The sequence below is a fragment of the Salmo salar genome, unplaced genomic scaffold, assembly GCF_965601325.2.
Source record: "Salmo salar unplaced genomic scaffold, fSalSal1 ptg000686l, whole genome shotgun sequence".
Taxonomy (NCBI): domain Eukaryota; kingdom Metazoa; phylum Chordata; class Actinopteri; order Salmoniformes; family Salmonidae; genus Salmo; species Salmo salar.
Window position 1 is genome coordinate 123,381 of NW_027675463.1, and position 21,961 is coordinate 145,341.

At 38.9% G+C, this 21,961-nt stretch overlaps 1 protein-coding gene across 1 annotated transcript; it reads left to right on the top strand.

Moving 5' to 3' along the window:
• Positions 1–270: 270 nt before the first annotated feature.
• On the top strand, positions 271–21,553 carry LOC123741808 (uncharacterized). The gene is made up of 2 exons (XM_082972387.1): positions 271–343; positions 19,375–21,553. The coding sequence occupies exons 1-2, from the start codon at positions 271–273 to the stop codon at positions 20,361–20,363; spliced, it is 1,062 nt and encodes a 353-aa protein (XP_082828513.1). The 3' UTR covers positions 20,364–21,553.
• Positions 21,554–21,961: the final 408 nt, after the last annotated feature.

Here is a 21,961-nt window from a genome sequence, read left to right on the forward strand (position 1 = left end):
AGGTTGGAAGAGCCAGTACACAGTGAGGGTGTAATGTGAACAGGTTGGAAGAGCCAGTACACAGTGAGGGTGGAATGTGAACAGGTTGGAAGAGCCAGTACACAGTGAGGGTGGAATGTGAACAGGTTGGAAGAGCCAGTACACAGTGAGTGGGTTCCCTCCACATCTGCTATAACATCCCTGAGAGAAGATGCTGCCACCACCTTTCAGCAGAGAACAAAGAAGACGACAATACATGAAACGTTAACCAAAGAATTCCATGAGCATAAAATGAAATATCTGAAGGAAGAACATGAGATGAGAATTGTCCAGGTTGAATTGGATATGAAGTTGGAAGAGAGAGGTATGATCCAACAAAGAGACAGTAATGAGACAATAGTGATGACCAGCCATGGTGAACAATATGATATGTAAAACAATACATGTTTTGGCATTTGGATATTCATGAGAGTATTTTAAACACCACAAACTACATTTTAAACCAGCCTTGGTTTAGTCACTCATTGTAACGGCTGTCGGTAGAGAGAGTAGACCAAGGTGCAGCGGAGTTAGTGTTCATCATTGAATTTAATAACAGAAAGAACACTATACGAAACAACACAAGAAAACTGACAGCCAAACAGTCCTGTCAGGTACAAAACACTGAACAGAAACAATTACCCACAAAACCCCAACGGAAAAACAGGCACTTATGTGTGACTCCCAATCAGCAACAACACTCTACAGCTGTGCCTGATTGGAAGCCACACGGCCAAAATCAATGAAACAAACCAACATAGAAAAATGCACATAGAACGCCCACCCAATATAACACCCTGTGTAGTAACTATTAGTAGACCATGTTACTATGTAGTAACTATTAGTAGACCATGTTACTATGTAGTAACTATTAGTAGAACATGTTACTATGTAGTAACTATTAGTAGACCATGTTACTATGTAGTAATGTAGACCATGTTACTATGTAGTAACTATTAGTAGACCATTAGTAGACCATGTTACTATGTAGTAACTATTAGTAGACCATGTTACTATGTAGTAACTATTAGTAGACCATGTTACTATGTAGTAACTATTAGTAGACCATGTTACTATGTAGTAACTATTAGTAGACCATGTTACTATGTAGTAACTATTAGTAGACCATGTTACTATGTAGTAACTATTAGTAGACCATGTTACTATGTAGTAACTATTAGTAGACCATGTTACTATGTAGTAATGTAGACCATGTTACTATGTAGTAACTATTAGTAGACCATATTACTATGTAGTAACTATTAGTAGACCATATTACTATGTAGTAACTATTAGTAGACCATGTTACTATGTAGTAACTATTAGTAGACCATATTACTATGTAGTAATGTAGACCATGTTACTATGTAGTAACTATTAGTAGACCATGTTACTATGTAGTAATGTAGACCATGTTACTATGTAGTAACTATTAGTAGACCATATTACTATGTAGTAATGTAGACCATGTTACTATGTAGTAACTATTAGTAGACCATATTACTATGTAGTAATGTAGACCATGTTACTATGTAGTAACTATTAGTAGACCATATTACTATGTAGTAACTATTAGTAGACCATATTACTATGTAGTAATGTAGACCATGTTACTATGTAGTAACTATTAGTAGACCATATTACTATGTAGTAATGTAGACCATGTTACTATGTAGTAACTATTAGTAGACCATATTACTATGTAGTAACTATTAGTAGACCATATTACTATGTAGTAACTATTAGTAGACCATTAGTAGACCATGTTACTATGTAGTAACTATTAGTAGACCATGTTACTATGTAGTAACTATTAGTAGACCATGTTACTATGTAGTAATGTAGACCATGTTACTATGTAGTAACTATTAGTAGACCATGTTACTATGTAGTAACTATTAGTAGACCATGTTACTATGTAGTAACTATTAGTAGACCATGTTACTATGTAGTAACTATTAGTAGACCATGTTACTATGTAGTAACTATTAGTAGACCATGTTACTATGTAGTAACTATTAGTAGACCATGTTACTATGTAGTAATGTAGACCATGTTACTATGTAGTAACTATTAGTAGACCATATTACTATGTAGTAACTATTAGTAGACCATATTACTATGTAGTAACTATTAGTAGACCATGTTACTATGTAGTAACTATTAGTAGACCATATTACTATGTAGTAATGTAGACCATGTTACTATGTAGTAACTATTAGTAGACCATGTTACTATGTAGTAATGTAGACCATGTTACTATGTAGTAACTATTAGTAGACCATATTACTATGTAGTAATGTAGACCATGTTACTATGTAGTAACTATTAGTAGACCATATTACTATGTAGTAATGTAGACCATGTTACTATGTAGTAACTATTAGTAGACCATATTACTATGTAGTAACTATTAGTAGACCATATTACTATGTAGTAATGTAGACCATGTTACTATGTAGTAACTATTAGTAGACCATATTACTATGTAGTAATGTAGACCATGTTACTATGTAGTAACTATTAGTAGACCATATTACTATGTAGTAACTATTAGTAGACCATATTACTATGTAGTAATGTAGACCATGTTACTATGTAGTAACTATTAGTAGACCATGTTACTATGTAGTAATGTAGACCATGTTACTATGTAGTAACTATTAGTAGACCATGTTACTATGTAGTAATGTAGACCATGTTACTATGTAGTAACTATTAGTAGACCATGTTACTATGTAGTAATGTAGACCATGTTACTATGTAGTAACTATTAGTAGACCATGTTACTATGTAGTAACTATTAGTAGACCATATTACTATGTAGTAACTATTAGTAAACCATATTACTATGTAGTTACTATTAGTAAACCATGTTACTATGTAGTAACTATTAGTAGACCATGTTACTATGTAGTAACTATTAGTAGACCATATTACTATGTAGTAATGTAGACCATGTTACTATGTAGTAACTATTAGTAGACCATGTTACTATGTAGTAATGTAGACCATGTTACTATGTAGTAACTATTAGTAGACCATGTTACTATGTAGTAATGTAGACCATGTTACTATGTAGTAACTATTAGTAGACCATGTTACTATGTAGTAATGTAGACCATGTTACTATGTAGTAACTATTAGTAGACCATGTTACTATGTAGTAACTATTAGTAGACCATATTACTATGTAGTAACTATTAGTAAACCATATTACTATGTAGTTACTATTAGTAAACCATGTTACTATGTAGTAACTATTAGTAGACCATGTTACTATGTAGTAACTATTAGTAGACCATGTTACTATGTAGTAACTATTAGTAGACCATATTACTACGTAGTAACTATTAGTAAACCATATTACTATGTAGTAACTAGTAGTAGACCATGTTACTATGTAGTAACTATTAGTAGACCATGTTACTATGTAGTAACTATTAGTAGACCATATTACTATGTAGTAACTATTAGTAGACCATATTACTATGTAGTAACTATTAGTAGACCATATTACTATGTAGTAACTATTAGTAGACCATATTACTATGTAGTAACTATTAGTAGACCATATTACTATGTAGTAACTATTAGTAGACCATATTACTAGACCATGTTACTATGTTGTAACTATTAGTAGACCCTATTACTATGTAGTAACTATTAGTAGACCATGTTACTATGTAGTAACTATTAGTAGACCATATTACTATGTAGTAACTATTAGTAGACCATGTTTCTCACCCTAATATCCACTGTCACCAGGTAGTTGTCCACTATGTTGTCCTCTCTGAAACTGAGACCAATGAAGAGTTGAGGGAAATCCTTCCATCCTGAGTTGCACCTTTCCAACGGGCAACAATGTTTGAGAACTCTAAATTAGGAGTTCATCCACCGTGAACATTGATGGTTGACCAGTTGTTATGGTTACGGTACTCCTCAGCATCAGGAGTTGATGGTAAACCAGTTGTTATGGTTACGGTACTCCTCAGCATCAGGAGTTGATGGTAAACCAGTTGTTATGGTTACGGTACTCCTCAGCATCAGGAGTTGATGGTAAACCAGTTGTTATGGTTACGGTACTCCTCATCATCAGGAGTTGATGTTAAACCAGTTGTTATGGTTACGGTACTCCTCATCATCAGGAGTTGATGGAGAACCAGTTGTTATGGTTACGGTACTCCTCAGCAGTCGATGTAAAACCAGTTGTTATGGTTACGGTACTCCTCATCACCAGGAGTTGATGGTAAACCAGTTGTTATGGTTACAGTACTCCTCATCATCAGGAGTTGATGGTAAACCAGTTGTTATGGTTACGGTACTCCTCAGCATCAGGAGTTGATGGAGAACCAGTTGTTATGGTTACGGTACTCCTCATCATCAGGAGTTGATGGTAAACCAGTTGTTATGGTTACAGTACTCCTCATCATCAGGAGTTGATGGTAAACCAGTTGTTATGGTTACGGTACTCCTCATCATCAGGAGTTGATGGTAAACCAGTTGTTATGGTTACGGTACTCCTCAGCATCAGGAGTTGATGGTAAACCAGTTGTTATGGTTACGGTACTCCTCATCATCAGGAGTTGATGGTAAACCAGTTGTTATGGTTACGGTACTCCTCATCATCAGGAGTTGATGGTAAACCAGTTGTTATGGTTACAGTACTCCTAAACATCAGGAGTTGATGGTAAACCAGTTGTTATGGTTACGGTACTCCTCAGCATCAGGAGTTGATGGAAACTTGATGGGAACATGACATCCATCTAACCAGCCAATCACTCCTGGGAACTGCCCATATTCAGATATTCATATTGCCCTTTATAGTTGGCTTGGCCAGCAGCATCAGGAAACTAGATGTAAAGACTCCTCCTGCAGACTTTATAGTTGGCTTGACCAGCAGCATCAGGAAACTAGATGTAAAGACTCCTCCTGCAGACTTTATAGTTGGCTTGACCAGCAGCATCAGGAAACTAGATGTAAAGACTCCTCCTGCAGACTTTATAGTTGGCTTGGCCAGCAGCATCAGGAAACTAGATGTAAAGATTCCTCCTGCAGACTTTATAGTTGGCTTGGCCAGCAGCTTCAGGAAACTAGATGTAAAGACTCCTCCTGCAGACTTTATAGTTGGCTTGACCAGCAGCATCAGGAAACTAGATGTAAAGACTCCTCCTGCAGACTTTATAGTTGGCTTGGCCAGCAGCATCAGGAAACTAGATGTAAAGACTCCTCCTGCAGACTTTATAGTTGGCTTGGCCAGCAGCATCAGGAAACTAGATGTAAAGACTCCTCCTGCAGACTTTATAGTTGGCTTGGCCAGCAGCATCAGGAAACTAGATGTAAAGACTCCTCCTGCAGACTTTATAGTTGGCTTGGCCAGCAGCATCAGGAAACTAGATGTAAAGACTCCTCCTGCAGACTTTATAGTTGGCTTGACCAGCAGCATCAGGAAACTAGATGTAAAGACTCCTCCTGCAGACTTTATAGTTGGCTTGGCCAGCAGCATCAGGAAACTAGATGTAAAGACTCCTCCTGCAGACTTTATAGTTGGCTTGACCAGCAGCATCAGGAAACTAGATGTAAAGACTCCTCCTGCAGACTTTATAGTTGGCTTGACCAGCAGCATCAGGAAACTAGATGTAAAGACTCCTCCTTCAGACTTTATAGTTGGCTTGACCAGCAGCATCAGGAAACTAGATGTAAAGACTCCTCCTGCAGACTTTATAGTTGGCTTGACCAGCAGCATCAGGAAACTAGATGTAAAGATTCCTCCTGCAGACTTTATAGTTGGCTTGGCCAGCAGCATCAGGAAACTAGATGTAAAGACTCCTCCTGCAGACTTTATAGTTGGCTTGACCAGCAGCATCAGGAAACTAGATGTAAAGACTCCTCCTGCAGACTTTATAGTTGACACTCTTAAATAGAACCTGGACCAGCTCAGGTGAAACACCTTCCCACTAACGAGATGGACAAGCCAGCACAGGTGTAACACATACTGACTAACGAGGTGACACCAATCAGTGCGTCCTACGTGCTAACGAGCTAGACGGGCTAACGAGCTAGACGGGCTAACGAGCTAGACGGGCTAACGAGCTAGACGTGCTAACGAGCTAGACGTGCTAACGAGCTAAACGTGCTAACGAGCTAGACGTGCTAACGGGCTAGACCTAAAGTCCAACCTCAAAACCAAAGCCTGTAACACCTTCCCCCTTAAGACAAATATATCCTATATTTTTGTTGGACAAGTTTGCTCACCACCAACAGAAAACAACTTCCATTTCACATTATAATCAACTACAATGCTTCACCTTCACCAATATAAACATGGTGTCTACTGGATGTCAACAATTAAAAACAAGAAAAAACACGTATTTCTAAATAAAAATATACAATAGTATTATTTTTCTCCTTTTTCTTTCTATAGAATCCTAAAACTCACTAGCTTCTAGAACTCTCGTCTTCCTAAAACTAACTAGCTTCTAGAACTCTCATCTTCCTAAAACTCACTAGCTTCTAGAACACTCATCTTCCTAAAACTCACTAGCTTCTAGAACTCTCGTCTTCCTAAAACTCACTAGCTTCTAGAACTCTCGTCTTCCTAAAACTCACTAGCTTCTAGAACTCTCGTCCCCTTGGAACGAGCCCAAACAAAATGTATCTCCAATACGGAAAAACGTGCAGTCAAAATAAATAAAGATCCATAGCAACGCACTAGCTAAACACAAATCTAATATCCATTTGGGGGGAAATCAGGTTGAATCTGCTCCTGAAACTAACACAACAAAACAAAAAACACATGGAAACGGAGATATCTTTTACCTCACTGGTTAGAGGACAACCTGCAGAAGACAGTCAGCTACATTTTGGAGTGATGCATTTAAATTTAGGGGTCCCTAAACAAAGGAACACAACACTTATTTGTCATAACTCATCGATATCATGTTGAAATCAATTGTGCCGAGAGGAGGGAGATGAGGTTGCATGTCCTGTTAAAACTAACAGCTCAAAAACCACACGGAATCTGGGAATAATGTGTACATCCCTGGTTAGAGGACAATTTGTAGAAAACAGCCAGATACATTTTGATTCCAGTGGGTCACCAACATGGTAAGTGTAACACAACTCTTTTTTTGTTAGTCACTTTTTATTAAATCTCATAAATAGTAACTCTTCCATTTCAGAGCCTGGATTTTCCCCCTGAGGCTAATATCCATATCATGTTGAAATCAATAGAACAGGGGACAAACGTTTAGGGTTCTACATTGTGACATTATTAAAATACTCCTACTACAATGTTAAAACATTCTACATTGTGACATATCACTGATATCATGAAACAACTCCTTCATGTATTTTCTGATGTTTGATCAGATGTCTTATCGGAGAATCTCTTGTCACACTGATCACAGCTATGATTTCTCTCCTGTGTGTGTTCTCTGGTGTACAGTCAGAGAGCCAGATGTAGTAAAACTCTTCCCACAGCTATAAGATTTCTCTCCTGTGTGTATTCGCTGGTGTCTAGTCAGATGGCAAGATGAAATATAAGTCTTCCCACATTGATCACAGCTATAATGTTTCTCTCCTGTGTGTATTCTCTGGTGTAGAGTCAGAGAGAAAAATGTAGTAAAACTCCTCCCACATTGATCACAGCTGTAAGGTTTCTCTCCAGTGTGAATTCTCAGGTGTACTTTTAGTGCTTTTAATCTTAAGTAACTCTTCCCACAATCAAAACAGTGGTGAGATTTCTCTCCTGTGTGTGTTCGCTGGTGTATTTTAAGTTCTGATGAAGATTTGCAATGTTTTCCACAGTCAGAGCAGCAGATAGATTTCTTCCCTGTGGGTCTCTGCTGGTGTTTCTTGAGGTGATAGAATCTGGACAGACTCTTCTCTGACTCGTTAGCATCATGATGTTGAGGCTCCCCAGAGGATCCATGATAGTCACGTCTCTCTCCTGTGTGAACAAGTCAGACAGATAGTTAAAGGCTCTCAACAGCAGAAATCCACTGAAAAAGGTGATGCCAACAGCGTAGCCATGATACTGTACAACAATTGACGTCTGTAATGAATGTTAAAATGACTTGACAATTGTCTTAAGACAGTCAAGTGAGCAACAATAGTCATATTTAGTCTTGTTTTCACATTAGTAGTAACTAGAAATAAGTAAAAGGTGTTGAACTCCTAAGCAGTGTGCCAGGCGACTTTTGTTCTCAAATATAGGCACCTTTCTGTGTTTGCTAAAATTGCGACAAGGGTGATGCGCACACAATTTGATTGCAGAAACACCTCCCTGCTAATGCAGAAACCGCTAGTTATGGATGTAGTATATCTGCCTGGAGCAAAAATGGTGAGCAAGTGGCCTAAGCTGTGCCATTAGAGATCTGGGTTCGAGTCCAAGCTCTGTTGCAGCCGGCCGCGACCGGGAGGCCCATGGGGCAACGCACAATTGGCCCACCGTCGTCCGGGTTAGGGGAGGGTTTGGCCGGCAGGGATATCCTTGTCTCATCGCGCACTAGCGACTCCTGTGGCGGGCCGGGCGCAGTGCACACTGACCAGGTCGCCAGGTGTACGGTGTTTCCTCCGACACATTGGTGCTGCTGGCTTCCGGGTTGGATGGGCATTGTGTCAAGAAGCAGCGCGGCTAGGTTGGGTTGTGTTTCAGAGGACGCATGGCTCTCGACCTTCGCCTCTCCAGAGTCCGTATGGGAGTTGCAGCGATGAGACAAGACTATGTACCAATTGGGGAGAAAAAAGGGGTGAAAAAAAATATATATATTTAAAAAATGGTGAGCAAAGATTAGTTTTCACAATGTATTCTGAATATTACAGCACTAGATCAGGATGCTACTCAAGGAAACTCACATTAAGCTCTGTGTCTATTCACTAATTCACCACCGTGGGGGAAACTCAGGGGAGTTCTCATAGGCTGACAGCAAATAAAGCCTCCGTTTCCAGGTTGATTATGATTATTATTATCATCTGACACTACTTTGGATTATAATTGTAAGGCTCGTTTGAATGTCCTGATTTAATATAATGTTTGTGTTATTGTCAAATGTACTACTTTATATTTAAAAACGACTTCAACCAGTAAAATGCTCATTGGCTAGTTTTCCATCAGCCTGACATCAGCCTGACAATGAGGTTTTGTCCACTAAGTGTATGCCAAAATGGTCTATAATCTCACCTAACAATAACATAGACCTACTGTAGGACCCATAACTTCACCTAACAACAACATAGACCTAGGACTATAAATCATTTAATATTTTAGGTGAAACAAGGAGACTAAAATGTCATTGTCATGACAATTCATAACCTGATCACCAGATAATTTTGTGAATAATCCCACTAGGCTATTCTGTAATGTGTTGTCATTCTAAATGTCCTGAATAAAGGAAAATAGCTCTGTGTGTTGTACAATAGCCTATCCATCAAGGAACAGATCTCTACACATTATGAGCTAAGTATCTCCGTTTCCAAACGGACTAACGAGACCCTACTGTAAATCAACCAGACAATAACACATTATGAACATTGATTTGTTTGGGATGTTGGATCCAACGTGGAGCACGGCATAACTGTCTTTACCGGTGTAATGAATGAAGAACTACATTTGACTGGCATGCAGAAAATTATTTCCTGGATCAGCTGATGACAGTTGAACATGTGACTGTAACTAAACAGCTACAGTATTAAGTATTATGCGTAATTATTTAAGAACTGCATTAATGACAGTATCCATTTGGGAGTTGTCAATAAAGTTAAGGTGACTCTCGGTTAGAACCATTGGATTTAGTAAACTGAAATGATTTAGGATTTCTGTGCCCATGAAAACTGTTTTCCCAGCATAATATAAGGAGATATAAATGTTACGTAGTTAGAGAGCATTTCAGAGATCTGAATACAAAAAAACTGTCCCACAGCAAGATCCAGTATTTAAGTTAAAGTTCATCATATGACAAGCTTAACGTTATGACTATAACTACTGTTCCCTGAAGGAGGGAAACTAGGTACAACATACTATTAAATCCACACCTCGCTGGAAGCCCCGCCTTCCACAGGTGATGAGCGTGAGACTCGGATATATTCCTTAAATGATTTAATCCTTAAATTTAATACCTCACTTCACCGACCCAGGAAGTGGCGGAGCCAAACAGGTGTTGTAACTCGTTCATAACTGGCACGCAGATCGGTAGAAATGGTCAGATAAATTGGCACTTCAAACGGAAATGGAAAAAGTTTGCCTATTTTACCGGAAACTTCAGGAGCATAACGTCAGAATTAACGAAGGCCAGCAGCAGGTGGGGAATTGGTTATTTTCTTCTGGTTATATTGACCTCTGGCTTCCTCAAGTCATTTGTGTGTGTTAATTATTTAATCAAACGCTTGAAGCATCAGTTCAGTTCAAGTTCTGCACATACAATTGATTTTATTAAACACATGGGGTGTGTCCATATGGAAAAATACACGTCATAACATTTCAACCAATCAATTGGTACAACATACAACATACATGCATTCAGACCCCTTCCCTTTTTACACATTTGGTCATTATAAAAAGGATTTTTTTTTTCAATTATCAATTTTCAGATAATACCTCATAAAGACATCACAATACCCCATAAAAGTGAGAAAAAAAGTTTAGAAATGCTTGTGTATATATATATATGTATATCTCTAGGTCATGCCAGTAGGCTACAGCAGGTTGTAACTCTCTAGGTCATGCCAGTAAGCTACAGTAGGTTGTAACTCTCTAGGTCATGCCAGTAGGTTACAGTAGGTTGTAACTCTCTAGGTCATGCCAGTAGGTTACAGTAGGTTGTATCTCTCTAGGTCATGCCAGTAGGTTACAGTAGGTTGTATCTCTCTAGGTCATGCCAGTAGGTTGTATCTCTCTAGGTCATGCCAGTAGGTTACAGTAGGTTGTATCTCTCTAGGTCATGCCAGTAGGTTACAGTAGGTTGTATCGCTCTAGGTCATGCCAGTAGGTTGTATCTCTCTAGGTCATGCCAGTAGGTTACAGTAGGTTGTATCTCTCTAGGTCATGCCAGTAGGTTACAGTAGGTTGTATCTCTCTAGGACATGCAAGTAGGTTACAGTAGGTTGTAACTCTCTAGGTCATGCCAGTAGGCTACAGTAGGTTGTATCTCTCTAGGTCATGCCAGTAGGTTACAGTAGGTTGTATCTCTCTAGGTCATGCCAGTAGGCTACAGTAGGTTGTATCTCTCTAGGTCATGCCAATAGGTTACAGTAGGTTGTATCTCTCCAGGTCATGCCAGTAGGTTACAGTAGGTTGTATCTCTCTAGGTCATGCCAGTAGGCTACAGTAGGTTGTATCTCTCTAGGTCATGCCAGTAAGTTACAGTAGGTTGTATCTCTCTAGGTCATGCCAGTAGGTTACAGTAGGTTGTATCTCTCTAGGTCATGCCAGTAGGTTACAGTAGGTTGTATCTCTCTAGGTCATGCCAGTAGGTTACAGTAGGTTGTATCTCTCTAGGTCATGCCAGTAGGTTGTATCTCTCTAGGTCATGCCAGTAGGCTACAGTAGGTTGTATCTCTCTAGGTCATGCCAGTAGGTTACAGTAGGTTGTATCTCTCTAGGTCATGCCAGTAGGTTACAGTAGGTTGTATCTCTCTAGGTCATGCCAGTAGGCTACAGTAGGTTGTAGCTCTCTAGGTCATGCCAGTAGGCTACAGTAGGTTGTACTCGTCTAGGTCATGCCAGTAGGCTACAGTAGGTTGTATCTCTCTAGGTCATGCCAGTAGGCTACAGTAGGTTGTATCTCTCTAGGTCATGCCAGTAGGCTACAGTAGGTTGTACTCGTCTAGGTCATGCCAGTAGACTACAGTAGGTTGTAACTCTCTAGGTCATGCCAGTAGGTTACAGTAGGTTGTAACTCTCTATTTATATCCTGTGCTATTTATATCCTGATCATTCATCCACACTGCATCTTCTTTAGGAGTGCTATTTATATCCTGATCATTCATCCACACTGCATCTTCTTTAGGAGTGCTATTTATATCCTGATCATTCATCCACACTGCATCTTCTTTAGGAGTGCTATTTATATCCTGATCATTCATCCACACTGCATCTTCTTTAGGAGTGCTATTTATATCCTGATCATTCATCCACACTGCATCTTCTTTAGGAGTGCTATTTATATCCTGATCATTCATCCACACTGCATCATCTTTAGGAGTGCTATTTATATCCTGATCATTCATCCACACTGCATCTTCTTTAGGAGTGCTATTTATATCCTGTCACTACTGATCATTCATCCACACTGCATCTTCTTTAGGAGTGTATTTATATCCTGATCATTCATCCACACTGCATCTTCTTTAGGAGTGCTATTTATATCCTGTCGACTACTGATCATTCATCCACACTGCATCTTCTTTAGGAGTGCTATTTATATCCTGATCATTCATCCACACTGCATCTTCTATAGGAGTGCTATTTATATCCTGATCATTCATCCACACTGCATCTTCTTTAGGAGTGCTATTTATATCCTGATCATTCATCCACACTGCATCTTCTTTAGGAGTGCTATTTATATCCTGATCATTCATCCACACTGCATCTTCTTTAGGAGTGCTATTTATATCCTGATCATTCATCCACACTGCATCTTCTATAGGAGTGCTATTTATATCCTGATCATTCATCCACACTGCATCTTCTTTAGGAGTGCTATTTATATCCTGATCATTCATCCACACTGCATCTTCTATAGGAGTGCTATTTATATCCTGATCATTCATCTGGGGCCTCCTTCCATTCTGGTTAGGCCAGTTTGCGCTGTTCTGTGAAGGGAGTAGTACACAGCATTTTACGAGATCTTCAGATTCTTGGCAGTTTCTCGCATGGAATAGCCTTCATTTCTCAGAAATAGAATAGACTAACAAGTTTCAGAAGAAAATGATTTGTTTCTGGCCATTTTGAGCCTGTAATCGAACTCACAAATGCTGATGCTCCAGATACTCAACTAGTCTAAAGAAGGCCAGTTTTATTGCTTCATTAATCAGAACAACAGTTTTCAGCTGTGCTAACAAAAGGGTTTTCTAATGATCAATTAGACTTTTAAAATGATAAACTTGGAGAATATAAAATATAGAATACATTTTGATTTGTTTAACACTTTTTTTGGTTACTACATGATTCCATGTGAGTTGTTTCATAGTTTTGATGTCTCCACTATTATTCTACAATGTAGACAATAGTTAAAATAAAGAAAAAACATTGAATTTGGAGGTGTGTCCAAACAATTGACCGGTACTGTATATGCATTGTGGAGGAGAACTGATCTTAGATCTGTACAAAGGCATAACATCTACAGCAGGAACAACTGTCTGTGTTAAAAGGCCCAGCTGGATTGAATTGAGCCATTTAAAATGACATATTTGAATGTCAAATGATTTGTTCTGTTTGTCAATACAAGACAGGGTCTGTGGAGGCTTGGCCTATTAGTGGTAGATTTGGGGGAGAATTTGAGTTGGAATAGTGATAGATTTTTGGAGGGACCCTTTTCACTACAGCCAATCAGTGAGCAGCGTCCCTTCCCCCACTGTCCACCTGGTACACTGACACGGTCTGAATATACCCAATGTCCACCTGGTACACTGACAGGGTCTGAATCAACCCAATGTCCACCTGGTAGACTGACAGGGTCTGAATCAACCCAATGTCCACCTGGTACACTGACAGGGTCTGAATCAACCCAATGTCCACCTGGTACACTGACAGGGTCTGGATCAACCCAATGTCCACCTGGTACACTGACAGGGTCTGAATTAAACCCAATGTTAAGGGGAGGGTAGATTGGTCAAGAGGGTGATGATTATTGTTGTTCTACTGCCTGATTGTTATGCAACAACACTGTTTACAAAAGCTTTTGTTAAATCAGCACAACAGTTTTCAGCTGTGCTAACATAATTGCAAAAGGGTTTTTCTAATGATCAATTAGCCTTTTAAAATGATAAACTTGGATTAGCTAACACAACGTGCCATTGGAACACAGGAGTGATGGTTGCTGATAATGGGCCTCTGTAAGCCTATGTAGATATTCCATTAAAGATCAGCCGTTTCCAGCTACAATAGTCATTTACAACATTAACAATGTCGACACTGTTTCTGATCAATTTGATGTTATTTTAATGGACAAAAAATGTGATTTGCTTTCAAAAACAAGGACATTTCTAAGTGACCCCAAAATTTTGTTACACCATGTAGGAGCGGTATAGACCTAGTCTGTTCATTATATACATCTACATGATGTATTGTTACACCAACAAAAAAAAAAGGGAGATTATATTATTTTATACTAATACAATTGCTCAGAGAAAGAGATTTAGTTTAACATGTAAATCTCAAAAGGTATGCGTCTGAATTATTGCCACCCATGTTTTCAATTCTCCGGCACTCTCCCTTTGGGAGGATAACGACACTGAAATGTTTTATGAGATTATAGAACACATTGGGTGGGATCTTAGACCCTTCCTCCATACAGAATCTCTCCAGGTCTTTGATTTATTTAGTCTGTCTTATGGACTGCCCTGTTCAATTCAAACCACAGGTTTTCAATGGAGTTCAAGTCCGAAGACTGAGATGGCCATAGAAAATTGTTGAGTTTGTGCCCAATTTCTTCGTGGATGTTGATGTGTCTTGCTGGAAGATCCTCTCATGGCCAAGTCTCAGCCTCCTAGCAGAGAGGTAACCAGGTTTTGGGCTAAAATATCCTGGTAGTGGGTAAAGTTTATTTATTTTATACAGTAATTTTACCTCATCTTTATCAAGGGTATAAATAACTAGGTGCTTATTTTGATATCTAGTTATTTGACTGAATCAGAAATACAGATGTGGATGTCACGACAGTGACGGATGGTGGCGCCCCTCCTCGGCCGGGCGGAGCTCGGCGGTCGTCGTCTAGCTGCCATCGATCCCTTTTTGTTTCACTTTCTGTTGGTTAGGTCTAGGTAGGCACGCACCTGTTTTGGGTTAGTCATTAGTAGGGGGGGGGGGGGTTATTTAGTTTAGCGTAGGATGTCTGTGTTTGTGCGTGATTGTGTTTCTTGTCCGGTTTTCGTGCAATAGGAACGTGCACTGGTTTTTTCCTCTGCCTGTGGTTTGTTTTATTGTGTACACCACCGCAGAATAATTTAAGGGCTGCGTCCCTATATTTTTGGCGACCACATCCAGTTTTCTTAAATAAAGAAGTGTGGTCAAGAACTCTCTGTCTCCTGCGCCTGACTCTACCTCTCCTGTTGTTTTTTTCGAGCCAGCCCGTGACAGTGGAGTAGATGTAGAGTTTGTTTTAAATTCTCATAAAAAAATCTGAACTAATCAAACAACACTTGTTGCTCTTTGTACGTGTTGATATTTAATGGAGAGAAAAAAACGTTTCCCTAAACTGCTTTATAATATTATAATTCAATGAAGAATAAAAATAGTTTTCCCTCCTCAACTGCGTTTCCTCCCTCCAGACAGCAGATGGCGATATGTGTCTTTCAGGCGATGTTTCTAGTGTGACGTATAATCTAGTGGACGGAACGCTTCTTCAACAACTGCAGCCACCTCGGTAGCTCGCTAGCTGACAAAAGTCGGAACATTCAACTTCTTTAGACAATTTCGTGGTTTAATTGCCACTGTGATTTAAACATACTTATGTGGAAACAACTAGCTACCCCATTAAATGTAATATTTACGTTGTAAGTCAACTAGCTGGCTGGTTAAATTAGCACTATGCTAATGCTAACTAGCTATTATCTCCGACCATGAGTTCACTAAGCTACTCTCCTCCTGTTAAAGAAGAGGTCTGCTGGACGGAGAAAGAAGCTCTGGTGAAAGAGGAGGAAGAAGAGAAAGATGTTACAATACAAAAACAAGTAGAGGGTGAGGCTGTTACAGTGAAAGAAGAAGAGAAAGACGTTACAGAGAAAGAAGAGGAAGACGCGTTCAGAGTGAAAGAGGAGGAGGATGTTACTGTGAAAGAAGAGGAGGAAGATGCAGTTTTTGGAGTGGAGGATGAAGTGAAAGAAGATGGAGACGTTTTTGGAATTAAGGCTGAAGAGGGGTCAATTACTGTCAATGATGAAGAGAAGACTGGAGAACTGATTAACACCAGTAAATACAGTGAGTACTATCTAATAAAACAGGGACATTGATCTGATTAACACCAGTAAATACAGTGAGTACTATCTAATAAAACAGGGACATTGATCTGATTAACACAAGTAAATACAGTGAGTACTATCTAATAAAACAGGGACATTGATCTGATTAACACCAGTAAATACAGTGAGTACTATCTAATAAAACAGGGACATTGATCTGATTAACACCAGTAAATACAGTGAGTACTATCTAATAAAACAGGGACATTGATCTGATTAACACCAGTAAATACAGTGAGTACTATCTAATAAAACAGGGACACAAACTCTGCAGTTGTTGAACTAATGTGTGATTTTTAAAAGGGCATTCTACACTCAAATATGTTTTTGTACTGTATGAATTGTTCATGACGTCCTCCAGGGATTTTTAAACTTTTCCTGTTGAAAAGTGATATAAATGCAGTAAAGTATAAACACACTAATGGGAAACAAATAAATGTTTTGAGCAAAATAGTGTTTTTTTAACAACTGCAAACTAGAAGGAGTGAGTGATGTCATAGTAAGGCCTCCAAGGAGTTGGCTTGATGGGAAGTCGTGATGTCATCCAATAGGAGACTGATCTTCATGTGAATATTCATTATTCTTTTTAAAATCCTTCCTGTTCTGTCAAGTTGGTTGTTGATCATTGCTAGAAAGCCGTTTTCAAGTCTTGCCATAGACTTTCAAGATGATTTAATTCCAAACTGTAACTAGGCCACTCAGGAACATTCAATGTCATCTTGGTAAGCTACTCCAGTGTAGATTTGGCCTTGTGGTTTAGGTTATTGTCCTGTTAGGACAGTTTTTTGTATTCAGATTTCTGAAATGCTCTCTAACTACGTAACACTTAGTGTCTCCTTATGTTACGCTGGAAAAACAGTTTTCATGGGCACAGAAATCCTAAATCATTTCAGAGTTTGCTAAATCCAATGGTTCTAACCGAGAGTCACCTTAACTTTATTGACAACACCCAAATGGTTACTGTCATTAACACGGTTCTTCAATAATTACACATAATACTGTAGCTGTTTAGTTACAGTCACATGTTCAACTATCATCAGCTGATCCAGGAAATCATTTTCTGAATGACAGTCACATGACAAACATCAGGACATGCAACAACAACCAAAGTGCTTCTTCATTCATTACTCTGGTAAAGACAGTTTTGCTGTGCTCCATGTTGGATCCAACATCCCTAACAAATTGATGTTTATAATGTGTTATTGTCTACTTGATTTACTGTAGGGTCTCGTTAGTCTGTTTGGAAACAGAGATACTTAGCTCATCATGTGTAGAGAACTGTTCCTTGATGGATAGGCTATTGTACAACACACAGAGATATTTTCCTATATTTGTTGTTATGGGTCCTACAGTAGGTCTATGTTGTTGTTAGGTGAAGTTATGGGTCCTACAGTAGGTCTATGTTGTTGTTAGGTGAAGTTATGGGTCCTACAGTAGGTCTATGTTGTTGTTAGGTGACGTTATGGGTCCTACAGTAGGTCTATGTTGTTATTAGGTGAAGTTATGGGTCCTACAGTAGGTCTATGTTATTGTTAGGTGAAGTTATGGGTCCTACAGTAGGTCTATGTTATTGTTAGGTGAAGTTATGGGTCCTACAGTAGGTCTATGTTATTGTTAGGTGAAGTTATGGGTCCTACAGTAGGTCTGTTATTGTTAGGTGAAGTTATGGGTCCTACAGTAGGTCTATGTTATTGTTAGGTGAAGTTATGGGTCCTACAGTAGGTCTATGTTATTGTTAGGTGAAGTTATGGGTCCTACAGTAGGTCTATGTTGTTGTTAGGTGAAGTTATGGGTCCTACAGTAGGTCTATGTTGTTGTTAGGTGAAGTTATGGGTCCTACAGTAGGTCTATGTTATTGTTAGGTGAAGTTATGGGTCCTACAGTAGGTCTATGTTATTGTTAGGTGAAGTTATGGGTCCTACAGTAGGTCTATGTTGTTGTTATGGGTCCTACAGTAGGTCTATGTTATTGTTATGGGTCCTAGAGGACACTATGTATGTCATGCAACAACAACCAAAGTGCTTCTTCGTTCATTACATAGGTATGATTGTTGTTAGGTGAAGTTATGGGCCAATTTGGCAAACAGTGTACAACCCCTCATTGTCAGGCTGATGGAAAAGCCAAAGAGCATTTTACTGGTTGAAGTGTTTTTTAAGTACAAAGCGGTTGATTTGCGATGACGACACAAACATTATATTAAGCAGGAAATTCAAACAAGCCTTACAATTATAATCCAAAGTAGTGTGAAATGAACTCATAAGCAACCTGGTAATGGAGGTTACTCCCCTGAGTTTTCCCCCATTCACATTCAGAATACATTGTGAAAAACTAAAATCTTTGCTCACCATTTCAGATATACTACATCCATAACTAGTGGTTTCCTCATTACCAGATATACTACATCCATAACTAGTGGTTTCCTCATTACCAGATATACTACATCCATAACTAGTGGTTTCCTCATTACCAGATATACTACATCCATAACTAGTGGTTTCCTCATTAGCAGATATACTACATCCATAACTAGTGGTTTCCTCATTACCAGATATACTACATCCATAACTAGTGGTTTCCTCATTAGCAGATATACTACATCCATAACTAGTGGTTTCCTCATTACCAGATATACTACATCCATAACTAGTGGTTTCCTCATTACCAGATATACTACATCCATAACTAGTGGTTTCCTCATTAGCAGATATACTACATCCATAACTAGTGGTTTCCTCATTACCAGATATACTACATCCATAACTAGTGGTTTCCTCATTACCAGATATACTACATCCATAACTAGCGGTTTCCTCATTAGCAGGGAGGAGTTTATGCAATCAAATTGTGTGTGCATCGCCCTCGTGCCGCAATTTTATTAAACACAAAAAGGGGCCTACATTGGATACAAAGAGTTGTCTGGCACACTGCTTCGAGTTTCAACAACATGAATAACTTATTTCTAGCCTACCATCATCGATTTTACTACTAATGTGAAAACAAGACAAAATATGACTATTCTAGCTCATTTTAAGACAATTGTCAAATAATTTTAACATTCATTACAGACGTCAATTGTTGTACAACATCGTGGCTGCGCTGTTGGCATCACCTTTTACAGTGGATTACCGCTGTTGTGGGCCTTTAATCATCTGTCTGACTTTGTTGTTCACACAGGAGAGAGGCGGGACAGTTGTGGATCCTCTGGGGAGTCTCAACAACCTCGTGATGCTGAAGAGGCAGAGAAGAGTCTCTCCAGATCAGAACACCTCAATAAACACCTGCAGAGATCCACAGGGAAAAAATCTCACTGCTGCTCTGACTGTGGGAAGAGATTCACCTCATCAGGCATTAAAATTCATCAGAGAATCCACACAGGAGAGAGACCATATAGCTGTACTCAATGTGGGAAGGGTTTTGCAGCATCTACCTATCTTACTCTACACCAGAGAATACACACAGGAGAGAAATCTTATAGCTGTGGTCAATGTGGGAAGAGTTTTAGTCAATCTGGCCATCTGACAGTGCACCAGAGAATACACACAGGAGAGAAATCTTATAGCTGTAATCAATGTGGGAAGAGTTTTACTACATCTGGCCAGCTGACTTTACACCAGAGAACGCACACAGGAGAGAAGCCTTATAGCTGTGATCAATGTGGGAAGAGTTTTACTAGATCTGACCATCTGACTTTACACCAGAGAACGCACACAGGAGAGAAACCGTATAGCTGTGGTCAATGTGGGAAGGGTTTTGCGGCATCTACCTATCTTACTCTACACCAGAGAATACACACAGGAGAGAAATCTTATAGCTGTGGTCAATGTGGGAAGAGTTTTAGTCAATCTGGCCATCTGACAGTGCACCAGAGAACGCACACAGGAGAGAAATCTTATAGCTGTGATCAATGTGGGAAGAGTTTTACTAGATCTGACCATCTGACTTTACATCAGAGAACGCACACAGGAGAGAAACCGTATAGCTGTGGTCAATGTGGGAAGAGTTTTGTTAAATCTAGCCAGCTGACAGTACACCAGAGAACACACACAGGAGAGAAACTCTATAGCTGTGGTCAGTGTGGGAAGAGTTTTACTGAGTCTGGTGGTCTGACTAAACACCAGAGAACACACACAGGAGAGAAACCTCATACCTGTGACCAGAGATAATCTGATAAAAAAAATCTCTGATCAAATATCAGAAAATACATACATGAAGAAGTTGTTTCATGATATCTATGAATTAATGTCACAATGTAGAAAGTTTTAACATTGTAGTAGGAGTATTTTAATGATGTCACAATGTAGAATCCTAAACGTTTGTCCCCTGTTCTATTGATTTCAACATGATATGGATATTAGCCTCAGGGGGAAAATCCAGGCTCTGAAATGGAAAAGTTACTATTTATGTGATTTAACAAAAAATGACTAACAAAAAAAGAGTTGTGTTACACTTACCACGTTGGTGACCCACTTGAATCAAAATGCAACACTTCAAAATGTAGCTAGCAGCTTTCTACAAGTTGTCCTCTGACCAGGGATGTACACATTACTCCCAGATTCCATGTGGTTTTTCAGCTGTTCGTTTTAACAGGATGTGCAACCTCATGTCCCTCCTCTTGCATAATTGATTTCAACATGATATCGATGAGTGATGACAAATAAGTTCCTTTGTTTAGCGACCCCTACATTTAAATGTATCACTCCAAAATGTAGCTGACTGTCTTCTGCAGGTTGTCCTCTAACCAGTGAGGTAAAATATATCTCCCATTTCCATGTGTTTTTTAGTTGTGTTAGTTTCAACAGCACGTACAACCTGATTTCCCCCCTAATCGATATCAGTGATTTATTGCTACTTGTCAAAACAACAGCGTTTCTGGTGCAGTTTATAAGGTGCTTGTTTTAAAAAATACAAGTAATATGATTATTGTGGCAGATGTTTGTGTATATAGCACATGTTATGTTTAGGTTTTCAATTCATCCCAAACTGTTTCTGCTTATTGGTTATTGATTTGGACACGTTTAAACTGTGTTTTGACATTGGGGATATCCCACCTAGCAACATGTAATTGAAAAGACGTTGAAAAGAAGACTATGCCAAGTTTTTTCAGTGACTTGAAAACAACTTAATTTCAACTTAGTTGCAGGTAGCCTAGTGGTTAGAGCGTTGGGCCGTCATTGAAAATCAGAATTTGTTCATAACTGACTTATTGACAATTATTGCCTACCGGGGAACAGAGGGTTAACTGCCATGTTCAGGTGCAGAACGACAGATTTACCTTGTCAGCTCGCGATTCAATCCAGCAACCTTTCGGTTACTGTTAAATGAAGGTTAAAATAAAGAAATAAATACACATGGACGCAGTATAATCATTTGGTCTGTAATCAATTTTATTAACAATCCTACATCACTCCAGTATTTCTTCACAACATTCAAGCGTTAATTGTCTTTATTCCACTACTGAAGAATCATGTCTCACATCACCTCATATTTCAAACATTCAGCCTGACAAAATATACGTTTTATTATTCCATGCCTCACCATTAAGTTAATTATTGCCAATACATATTAACCAAGGGGTGTACATTTGATCACAATTTATTTGGACTTTTTCCGTATTGGAGATGAGTTTTGTTTGGGCTCGTTCCAAGTGGACCAGAGTTCTAGAAGCTAGTGAGTTTTAGGAAGACGAGAGTTCTAGAATCTAGTGAGTTTTAGGAAGACGAGAGTTCTAGAAGCTAGTGAGTTTTAGGAAGACGAGAGTTCT

Coding starts and splice junctions, on each gene's coding strand:
- LOC123741808 (XM_082972387.1), top strand. CDS start 271: ATGAAATATCTGAAGGAAGAACATGAGATGAGAATTGTCCAGGTTGAA. Junction 344..19,374: donor TATGAAGTTGGAAGAGAGAG/GTATGATCCAAC, acceptor TTGTTCACACAG/GAGAGAGGCGGGACAGTTGT.